The sequence below is a fragment of the Camelus bactrianus genome, chromosome 8, assembly GCF_048773025.1.
Source record: "Camelus bactrianus isolate YW-2024 breed Bactrian camel chromosome 8, ASM4877302v1, whole genome shotgun sequence".
NCBI classification, from domain to species: domain Eukaryota; kingdom Metazoa; phylum Chordata; class Mammalia; order Artiodactyla; family Camelidae; genus Camelus; species Camelus bactrianus.
Window position 1 is genome coordinate 30,052,771 of NC_133546.1, and position 12,212 is coordinate 30,064,982.

Consider the following 12,212-nt stretch of genomic DNA (forward strand, 5'->3'; position numbering starts at 1 on the left):
TGTTTTCATTATTATCATTGGTAATTTTAAGCCAAAGGATTTATTTTATATACACCATTTATTAAGAAGATAAATTGTTCACATTATGTTTAAATTTATGTGCTAAAAATTATCTTGGAACAGTCATTACTTGCAAACAGAAATTCTCTAATTAGTTACTCAATGGAATCATAACACTGACTAGGAAGAAGACTTGAGTAACTAGCTAGTTTTCCCTGCCAAAATGAAATGCTTAGCACAACTGATAATACTCATAAAGAAATGGGATGATAATAATAAACACTCACTTAGCACTTAAGTCCCAGGCATTACTCTAGGTATATTACAGCCATTAACTCAACTAATTCTTACAAAAACCCACTGAGGTAGATACTATTATTTTCTTGACTTAATAGATGAATTTTGCAGAGGGACAGTGAGACAAAGACACTCAGTAAAGATCACATAACTAGTTGCTGGTGGAGTCACTAAACAAATCCAAGCTCTTTGTGGGAGTCATGCTCTCAACCATAATGCTATCCTGCCTGTTTTGTACTTTGTTTCTGTTCTGCTTCTCTGGGTTAGAATGCTACTTAGTCTGCATTTCTAAAATGTTCCCACCATTTAATAATCTTAAATAATGTTTTTGTTATTTATAATTTCTGGTAGTGGATAGATCTGAATGTATAGTACTTTCTCATCAATTCATATGAAGTGAAAATGTTAGTGAGAGTTGGATTTAAAAAACCAAAATATATTTTAAAATGCAGCTGCAAAATTTTTAATATATACAATATTGGTATGGAGACCTTCATAGATTCTTAGAAGATCTACAATTATAACATTCAGAATAACTTATAATGGCTTCATTTATATAAAAACCATATATCAAAAGTGGTTGAGACTATCTGAAAGGCACTGGTTTTTAAAATAAGTTTAAATATTATTCTTGCCACTTCTCACATAAATTTGCTGCAGTAGTCAATAATAACGTCTTAATCTTGCTGTCTATTTATTCTGGTGCTGAGAGTGTGGGAGTATCATCAATGTTGAATTAGTGAGTTTAGTAAACAAGGGTAACATTCAATCTAGTGGCCGTTGGAATAGGGGTCAATTCCAAATTAGTGACTATAAGTTAAGTCAAATGTTCAATCTTTACTTTCATCTGTAGCATGCTAATCTCTATTTTCTTAATTCAGGATGTTGTAGGAAGACTGTGGCTGGACATGAGAACACTGCTTGAGGGAATCATGGCTAGAAACCCCTGCTTGCATTTTCCCATGAACTAGCAAGTATCTAGAGCCAATCTATTTCTCTCAGAACATCACAGTTTTCAAGGCACCTGGCAGTAGATGAAAACATACATATTTTTTGGTACCAGAAAAAGATATTAAATTCCCTGATCCTTGTACCAATTTTGCAATAGGAAAAGGAAAAGTTGAACTGTATTAGCTTGGGACTAAAGTTTAAACTGAGGTAACACTGGCACCAGAAAAACTGAACATCTGACATTCAAGCTGCAGTAGCCTTTTGAATGAATGACTGAACAGAGGTCACAGATAGGAAGGGAGACAGCAGAACTGGGGTCTGCTGATGGGTTTTTATAGAGTACTTGCAAACACAGTTATTTACAGGGCAATGTTTCAAATTGTGATGTATTTCATGTAGTTTATTTAAAATAAATACATATTACATGTTAGATTAAATACTTTTTGTATCATACGCTTGTTGCCAAGGTGCATTTCCTTCCATCTCCAGGAACCCTATATAACAAGCTGTTATGGACGCCTAAACACCAAAACCCGATAATGAATGCGTAGGGCTTACTCTTATTTACAGACCTGTGCATCCTCCTTCTTGGAAGTTGAAATAGCCGTGAGCACAGCGGTCACATTTCTTTCCTGTTACTCCAGGTTGGCACCAACATTGACCACTCTCTTCACAGTCGAATGATTTAGACCCAAAGGAGTTGCAGTTGCAGGGAACACACCCCGTTGCTGATTGGATGCCAAAGGTTTCAGGCTGGCACAGAAAAGGCAGGAGAAAAATTACATTTAAATCAATAATTCACAATGGAACAAGATGCACAGTAAGATCAGGCGGGAAAAGAGGAGCCTGTGGGTTATCAAGGTGCTTCAGTGATGACAATTGGATTGTCATTTAATCTAACAGGCCTTTTCTACAGTGTCTACGAGAAAAGTTCACTTTGAAATTTCTTTGAGATTACTGGCAGAACTAGGGCACTATCATTCAGTCTTATTATTCTCACCAGCCTTGCCCTATACTTCCCAAGATTCTAATGGCAGTGTGTACGTAAGCTAGGATGGCATTTCTATTTAATTAAAATTTTTTCATGCTTCATTCTTAATAATCCAAATCGATTATTTTCAGATCTCATTAAGTTCTTTTACTTGGTAAAAATGTTTTCAGTATTATTGGCCAGCAGCCTAAAGTTAAATCATTTTTCCTCTAAATATTTGATCTAATTTTTTTGTCATACATCCATAACTACTTCTATCGGGCTCACATTGTAAATATAACTCTTAGCTTATGCCTATACTGACAAAATAATTGGTTTGACTAACATTTAGTTTCTTGGGTTTCAACCTAACAACCAAAACTGACTTGTGAGAGCACATATCAAAGTACCAGATTAGGTAGATGAAGGAGAACTTTTATTCTCTGATGAGTTATTCATATGCACATATCTTATCTATTTGTAAGAAATAACCTCCCATGGTCATGCATTACTGGCCTTGGCTGACTTTCTGGAAATACATGTTATCAGACCTAGAGTGAATATGTTAGAAAATGCTGATGGATTAAAAATCACTCCTGCTAGAAAAATGAAAAGCACATATCCTACTTAAAGTATGTCAGGGCTGTCTTTTAAACAAGTCTGTCACATTATTATGATATTTTAATCTGGAAAATTAGCCTCAGTAATTACTTCTTTGTAAAACTAATTCCTATTTTGGAAAATTAGACTTAATAATTACTTCTTGGTAAAAATAAATCTTGCTATTTAATGTGAGCCACCCAAAGAGAAATGAATAAGCCCCATTATGCATTTTTGCCATTATTTTTAACAGTATCAAAAATAAGTCCTGGAAAACAAAATCACACTGAAAATTAGTCTTTTTAAATGACTGTAGCTAAGAATAGTTTTGTTTTTCAAATGTAAATGGGTTGATTAAGTTTGATAATCATTTTAATCTTTATATTTACTGTTGACTTTATTTTTATTTCTAGTTAATTTTGATTTCACTATATAATTGAAGAAGAAGGTGTGCATCACTTCTAATAAATGACCTAACGCTTGCTTTTGAAATTAAATTTAGTTATAAGAAAAAAAATAAAACATCGTATTTTTATTCCTAAAAACCAATTCAATATACAATTCTAAATACCCAGCCTAGAAAAATAATCAGAAATTGGGAAAATGGCTAAAGTACAAACATACCCATTATGATATTATTTATTATAGTGAGTAACTGTAGAGGCAGTTAAATGTTCAATGTTACAGAAAAAGTTGAATAAATTAAATTATGATACATTCATGTTATGAAATGATATGCAATCATTAAACTCCTGTTTTTGAAGCAGTTTTAACAATATGAATATGCTTAGCATATAGCATTAAGTAAAATCTCAATAAGCAGTATACAAAATTATATTTATACTACAATTCTAATTACATACCCATAAAGACACACATACCACCCAGACACACACAAATAGGAACATATATGCACAGAAAGAAGACCAGAACATTATATACTAAAGCATTTTTTAAGTAGTATTGTGCATTTGTCCTTATATCCTAAATTTTCTGATTTAGTATTTGAATCATAGAGATAGCAGTTTCCATTCATCTTTATTTCCTAAATTTGCCTCACTTAGCATATCTGTAAATCTATATATACCTTTAATGGTTAAATCAATAAAATATTAAATGAACTTCCAAATCATTACTTATTTTAAAAATTCCACAGCTGATTATGTAAAGAAATATGTAAGAAGTAATGTCTTTACCACACTTTTCAAATATTTAACTAATGCAGTTTTAAAGCCTAAGTTACACCAAAACAAATTCTACAAGAATCCAGTGATAAAATGTTAATAAATTTGTGTTCAGAAATTTATTTCACAGATTAGGCAAAGCCCTGTAGTAAACAAATTTAAGGAACAAACATTCTTATTAATTGAGATTAACAAAGTAAAACATACATGGAAGGAAGTGCCTGCTCAGTCTCAGTGGTAAGGTTTTACTCTCATTTGGGGTAATAATAAAAACTAGCACATGTTATGCTTGCTGTGTGCCTGACACTGTTCTAAAGTCTTTACAAATATGAATTCATTTAAATTCTCAAGACATCCTGGAAGTTAGTTATTACAATATTTTACAGAGTGGTGAAACTGAGGCACAGAAAGGTCAAGTAATTGTGGAGTCAGGATTCCAAAACAGCCAGCCTGGCTTCAGAGTCTGTGCTCTTAACTCTCACATATACTGCCTCACAGGAGAAATGGTCTCAGGACAAAACAGCACTCCATACATAAGCGCTGTAGGATACGTAAGAAAAGGACATGAATCAGGGTTAAAATTCTGCCAGATTTTTATTTTGGAGACACATTGATCCGTTACTGTCCCTTTCTTTTACTTTAAATGTATGCATTTATTTCTGAAAAACATACTCTCTTTTAAAGATGTCTTCACTGAATAACAATAGTAATAATAACAGTAATAACACTCAACATTTACTAAGAACTCTGCAGATGGATGTCTTCTGAGTTGTTCTCGTGACAACTCAGAAACAGCCATGGAGGTGCCTGGACTGGTCCCTGCAGTGGGAGTGTCTCTGATTAATAAGCCCAGCTTGCTTTCACTCTTTTGGATCCACTCAGGGAGCTCAGAGCAAGTCACACTTCTCCTAGTCAATGACTGGTGCACTGAAGTACCAAAATCTTCCTGCTCAATTCAGGAATCCCCTAATGGGCAAACTTTACTTGGGCATTTCCCCTTGACCTGGCCAAGAATTTCAGATTTGGGCAGAATGCACCCAATGAGGCTTTTCTACCCAATATTTCCTTCCCTCTCTCCTTTCACATGCTCAGACCTGCATTTTAGCCAAAGGCTCCCTGAATACTATGCTCTCTCCCCAGCCATCCTTCACTGGAGTATCCCCCCGTACATTTTTTGGCATTTCCTCCTTGGAGGATCCAAGAAAACATAAACCCTATGAAGTAGGTCCTATTACAGATAAAGAAGCTGAATTACAGAAAGATTTCAGAAACCATTTTACAGTTTACATGAAGCAATGGAGCTGGGATTTGACCTGAGGCAGTTTGATATCAAAAGTAGTTTTCTTACTGACATCAAAATGTCAATAAACAGCCAAGAAATAAAATCATACTTGTTTTCTTCTGCCTTTCCTCTTCCTCTCTTCTTCTCCTTCTTCTTCTATTCATTCTTCCTCTCCTTCTCCTTCTCCTCTCCCCCTCCCTCCTCCTCTCCCCCTCCCTCCTCCTTCTCCTCTCCCCCTCCCTCCTCCTCCTCTCCCCCTCCCTCCTCCATCTCCTCTTCCCCTCCCTCCTCCTTCTCTTTCTTTTACTTCTTCCTCTTCCTCTTCTCCTCCTCTTCCTTCTCCATATCCTTCTTTTATCCCTTACTCTTAATTCTCCCAGAAGCTCTGAGTCTACACTAGCAAGTCCCGTTTTCTGGGTACTCTGTAACTTGGCCTTGAACCTATTGTTTCCTCCTCCCTCCTCTCTTTCTTTCCCTCTTTTTCTCTTATTAACTTCCTTCCTCCCAGCATTTGTTTTGTTTTGCCCTATGAGAAGGAGGACCAAACTTTTGTAGTAGAAGACATGCTACTTTACTTTGTATATGTTGTACATTTATAGTGTGTTGAAAATTTATAGTGTGCTTGTTGTTTGTCGTATACATGAGCAAAATTATGATGTGGAAATGTAACAAAATCATAAATATGAGGAAATGTCAGCCTGGGCTTGATTTTCTTGGGCAAGTCACTTTCTTTGCTAGATTTCCCTTCATTTTTTCATTCATTTGTTCCCTTCATTTGCTCCAAATAATGCCTGAGGTTCCTTCCACTTCTAAGATTATAGGTTCCTACAAACAAATTTCTCCTTGTTTTCTACGAATCTGTGATCATTTGAAACGTTTATGAACCTATGAACTTGAATATACTTTTAAAAACATACTGACAGCTGTCTTTACAAGGCAAGACTTCAGCCAGGAATTGCCTAGTTTTCACACTTGCAATTTGCACACTTAGCGACCATTATTTGGTAAGACACCATCAGGGCAGGCCAGCAGCAGCACGCGGAACACAGCATGCCGAAGCACAAGCCATGCAGCGCCTCTGGGATTACCGGGGCCACAGGCCGATGGGCTCCCCGAGGACATCCGCCGGAGCTGCTGAAGCCCCACCTCTGGGGGGACCCCAGCACCCACTGTGCTCTCTGGGGCTGCTGCTCCTGTCGGTGCACCTGCCTGCTGAGGTTGCATCGTTTCCCTACGAAGCCTGATTTACAGACACATCTTCCTGTAATATCACACTGCGGTGTCACAGAGCCAACGGGATTGCAGCCACATAACACACAGAATTGCTTCTCAGGGTCCCACCTCATAGTGGGCTTTAAAAACCAATAGAAAAACAGAAGAAAAAAAGAGCATATAATGTTATTCAAGAGATAGAAGCAAATGATATTTTCAAGCTTCCTACAGAAAGGCCAGTTTGACATCTGAGAAGTGCTTGATTCTGCTTAACAGTGTCTATCACCCCAAAATTACATATTTATGTGAAAGAGAGTGCAAATCCATGCAGTCTCATGGAGGAATGTCAAGGTGCTCACCAAGCTGAAGGCAGGGCAATACGTTCAGGAACAGAGAGCAACATATTTTGATTTGTGTTTCATTGTAACAAAATGGTGTCTAAAAAATACTATGATTTGCTGCTCTACTGAAAGCTTGTGTTGAATAGAATGCTCTCCAGATCTTTTAAATGATGGAACTAGAACAAAGTGTTTGATAAAAGCAAAGGGTGAGACATTTCATTTTGCCAAAAACATAGAAACAAAGAGTCCTTGACTCTCCATAGACTGAGGTTAAATTTGTATGTTGTTTCAGAAATATCTGAATTACAGTAAATATTACACAAACTCACTACCAAGAAAACACAGGTTAAGGTCACATGATAGTTTATGGCAAATTTTGTTCTATTTTGAAGAAAACATTTCAATGATCACAGTGATTTTACGTGTAGAATTAGATAATCCTGAACCCATCATTCAATATACTCAGGTGTATGTCACTGAAAGCCAATGAAAAGTTTGAAGAAAGAAGTGATTCATCGATTAGCTCCTGCTTCTTACCTTGCACTCATCACACCGCCGTCCCTGCACGTTAGGTTTGCACTCACACTGCCCTGTCCGGGCATGGCAAATTTCAGAGAAGGAGCCGTTGGTGTTACAGTGACAGGCTGCAAAGAGAAGAGAGATCTGTGGTTGGGAAAAATGTTCTAACAGTCTTAACAGGCTTGTTAAATAATAATGGCCTCCAGATGGTAATTGTACCACAAAGTTTTAGAATAGAATGTTTTCTGATTGATAGGTTTTCTGTTAGGCATTATAGTATTTGATCTTTACAACTCTACAAGCTGTAGAAAGGATTTCTGTAAAGCTGCAGCACAGTTCCTGGCACATCATATGCTCTGAAAATATTAATGCCACCATTATTACTCCAATTTTGAGAATGAAGATGCTAAAATTCAAAGTAGCCATAACTCAAATAAGGCCATGTGATTAGCAGGTGAAACAGCTGAGTCCAGAACCTCAGTCCCCTGACTTCAGGTAAAATGTTCTTTCCATCACTCCTCCAGCTGTTCTGCTTCTCCATAGGTACACTGGGGTGACATTAAACATTTTATAGTCTCCTTACAAGTAATGCATACTGACTCTGGAGCTGAAATAATATTGAGAAATTATCAAAATTAATAGTATGCATGGCATAATATTAATGCCACTATTAATGATGCAAAATTAATTAATTTTTTCAATGTAATGATTATTTACTATGTGCCAGTTTTTGTACTAAGCTCAAAAAATGAGCTTGAGATAAAATACGCATATATACACATACACATAAATCTTTGAGATTAGAAAATTATGTAAGGCAAAAGCAGTAAGTAGACATTTTTCCAAAGAGGACATCAAAGTGGCTGACAGGCACACAAAAAGATGTTCAGCACCGTTAATCATCAGGGAAATGCAAATCAAAACCACAATGAGATATCACCTCACACCTGTAGAATGACTAGCATCAAGAAGACAAGAGACAACAGGTGCTGGTGAGGATGTGGTGAAAAGGGAACCTTATGTACACTGTTGGTGGGGATGTAAATTGGTCCAATCGCTATGAAGAACAATATGCAGGTTCCTCAAAAAATTAAAAATAGATCTACCATATAATCCAGCAATCTCACATCTGGATATATACCCAAAGGAAATGAAAACAGTATTTCGAAGAGATATATGCATTCCCCTGTTTATTGCAGTATTATTCACAATAGCCAGGATATGGAAACAACCTAAATGCTCATCAGTGGGTGAGTGGATAAAAAGATGTGGTGTATATACACAGTGAAAGATTATTTAGCTATGAGAAAGGAGGATACCCTGCCATCTGCAATGACATGGAAGGACCTTGAGCACATTATGCTAAGTGAGATAAGTCAAACAGAGAAAGACAAGTACTGATACCACTTACTTATACATGGAATCTAAAAAAGTCAAACTCATAAAAAGCACAGAGTAAAATGGTGGTTACTATGGGATGAGGGGATAAAATTGATGTTGTTTAAGGGTACAAACTTCAACAAGTAGTAAATAAGCCATAGCGATCTAATGCACAGTATAGTGAATATTGACAATAATATTGTACCATAATTATATGGTAGGATAAATATCACTACAATGGCAACCGCATTACCATATATACATGTATAAAAGTAACATGTTTTTACACCTTAAATTTATAAAATGTTGTACGTCAAACATATTCAATAAAATGTATATAAGATAAAAACTTTTTTCAAGTGTATTAAGAGAATAGCATTATAATTTTTAAAAATCATTTTTATTTTACCATTTATACTGTCTCTAAATATAGAAAATGTATCTGGTTTCAGTAATCTTTTGTCATTTCTGTGTTATGCAGTTGTCCAATGTTATCTGGGAACATATAATAAATCAGTCTAAAAATTAAGCAGCTTTTTCACAAAAAGAACAGTAATGAATGGTTCACTCTGTACTCTACAAGTGTATTTTTTATAGTACATATAATTGCATTGATACCACAATAAAAATGTGAGGGGGAGATGACATGGGAATTGAGACTATTCACAGATGGTTTTGGTAAATTTTGTACACTATTTCATGTCTCTGAATATTTTGATTTAAGCACAACTTATAAAAAATTATAAATACCTACTCCACGAGCCTATGCTATTTTTCTGTTCATTTGGCTAGGGGTTGTATTTAGTTTTACTGTTTCCTAAAAATTGCTTGATTTTTCTTCCAGCAGTGTGGCCTTCAGTGTCTGCTAACTTGATACTAGTTGGGAGGCCCCTGAGGAACTGACCCCAGTCAGTTATCTTTAGGTAATAGCTTAAAGAGAGAGAGTCTATAGCTGGTATGTGAGAAAAGGTGGAAGAAAATATTTTCCTTAAATACTCCTTTCATTTGGATACTAGAATTGTTGTATATACTTTTAGTTTCTTTATACAAGTTTCTTATATACATACATTATAAATCAATTTTTAAAATCTCAAAAAATCTAGAATTTAAAAGCCACTTTTTCTTAGAGTAAGGAATACCAGATTATATGCCATAAAATCTTCTTAAAATAATAAAAAACAATATAGAACTTTAATTGGTATTTAAAAATGAAATATATGACACAAACAATATAGATAAATTCAAAAGGCAAAATACATTTTTTATAGTAGTATGCTTTTCAGGAACAGATCTAGAGGCAACTAAATTAATAGTTTACTGTGAATTTTCTTTTCTTTAGGGTTTACTAACTCTGCATAGAAGAGCCACTGTATCTATGAAATATCATAAAATGGACAGTAAATAAGTTTCTGATATTTTTATATGCTAAAGAGCATTAAAAACATAATCATGTCCCAATGTTCATAGCAGCATTATTTACAATAGCCAAGATAGGGAAACAATCTAAATGTCCACCAATAGATGACTGGATAAAGAAGTTGTGATGTATTTTTACAATGGAATACTATTCAGCCATAAAAAGAATAACATAATGTCATTTGCAGCAACACAGATGGACATGGAGATTGTCATTCTAAGTGAACTAAGCCAGAAAGAGAAAGAAAAATACCATAAGTATCACTTATATGTGGAATCTTAAAAAAAAAAAAAAAGGCAAACAAACTTATTTACAAACAAGAAAAAGATTCACAGACATAGAAAACAAAGGGGGAAGGGGGTGGGAAGGGATAAATTGGGAGTTTGAAATTTGCAAATACTAATATGTATAAAATATATAAACAAGTTCATACTGTATAGTACTGGGAACTATATTAAATATCTTGTAGTAACTTAACTTTTGCTGAAAAAGAATCTGAAAATGAATGTATATATGTTCATGTATGATTGAAGCATTGTGCTGTACACCAGAAATTGACACAACATTGTAAACTGACTATATTCCAATAAAAATATATATACAAAAAAACATAATCATGTCTATACCTCATGGCAAGTGATATAAAAATTGGTGATGGTTCAAAAGTGTCTTTATACTAAATTCTTCTATGTGTTCTTAAGACTTCATGCTACAGATCCTGAATTTACCACAATAAAAAAATAGTTGAACTGTCTCCTCAATTTTATGGAGAGGGTTTTTGGAAGATAGTAAACAAGGTCATTCAACGAGTAACACAGCCCTAAAACTAGTGAGGTGTGGATACTCATACAGGCTAAGAGCATCTCCACAAAAGGAGCTACTGAGCTACTAGGTGTGAGCAGCCCAGGCCCCAGGCAGCTCCCGGGATGCTCTCATATGCTAGATTCTTTAATCCCCACAGAAAACTATGACCCTTTATGTAAATGAGGAAACCGAATCTCACTGAAGTCAAATGTCCTGCCCAAGCTCACACAGCTAGAAAGTGTAGATCCTAGATGATGTGTTTGAATGGGAAAATTTCTTATGCTTCCTGTGATTTTACACAGATGCCACAAATCCACGGTGTTTAAACGTGCTTCTAAGCCTCCTAGAAATACTGCTTTAAAAAAATTGACAATTTATGGGTGATATTAATAGTTGCTGACTATTCCAGAGACGGATTTGTTTTTGACTCAACAAACTGTCATTTTTAAATGAGAAAAAGTTGGCACGCATCTTCCAAACCTGTGAGGAGAAAGACACATTTCTTATTGAAATTGGGGGCCCTATCAGGTCTTTGGTGTTTAGGGAAGACAATAACAGGCACTACATTCCTAGTGGTTTCCATAATTTTGCAGATCTTGGGACTCAACTGAATAATTAGAAGAGTCTCATCTTAGATAATGAAGTCAGCAGACGTGAACCTGCTCTGCCTAAAGATTAGAACAGCAGGTGAAGTTGATGGCAGTGTCCAGTGCTAACGTGGACTAACATGGATTCTCACTCCATTTGATTCTCCACGAGATCACCCTTGCATATTACATTATCACTAATATAGAGCATTTATAAATTCTATGCAACTCTAAATAACACAGCTAAGGAGATGACAGTTAGGGTGGGAATGTAACTAATATGGATGAAGCCCTACAATAGCTAGTCTTGTGGAAAGAAAACACAGAAGTAGCATTCTATGAACAGTCCTAAGGTGATAGTTAATCTCTCAAACAATCACAAATGCCAGTGTGTTAGAATATTGGCCGATTTTTACACCTATTATGAAATGCAAGAATATGAAGTTTACATATGAAAGCATAACAGGTTAACACCTACTGACAGGTACAAATGGAATAATGGGGGCGGATAAATTTATTTCAAGAAGATGATTGGAACTGAGATAAACAATAAGGATAAATAGGGCCTACCCAATTTTCAAATTCTTCTTACCTGTCATAGACGTAGATTTATTTAAAAATCTTCATTTCACATGTAAACGGAAATATGTGTATCATTTGAAAAACAA

General features: G+C 35.3%; 1 protein-coding gene across 1 annotated transcript in view; it reads right to left on the reverse strand.

Moving 5' to 3' along the window:
* Positions 1-12,212, reverse strand: part of LAMA2 (laminin subunit alpha 2) — a 516,774-nt gene that overhangs the window by 192,626 nt on the left and 311,936 nt on the right. Inside the window, exons 20-21 of the mRNA XM_045524726.2 lie at positions 7,375-7,481; positions 1,821-2,001 (exon numbers count right to left, since the gene is read on the reverse strand). Coding sequence (XP_045380682.1) covers positions 1,821-2,001; positions 7,375-7,481 — 288 coding nt within the window. The remainder of the gene's footprint in view (positions 1-1,820; positions 2,002-7,374; positions 7,482-12,212) is intronic.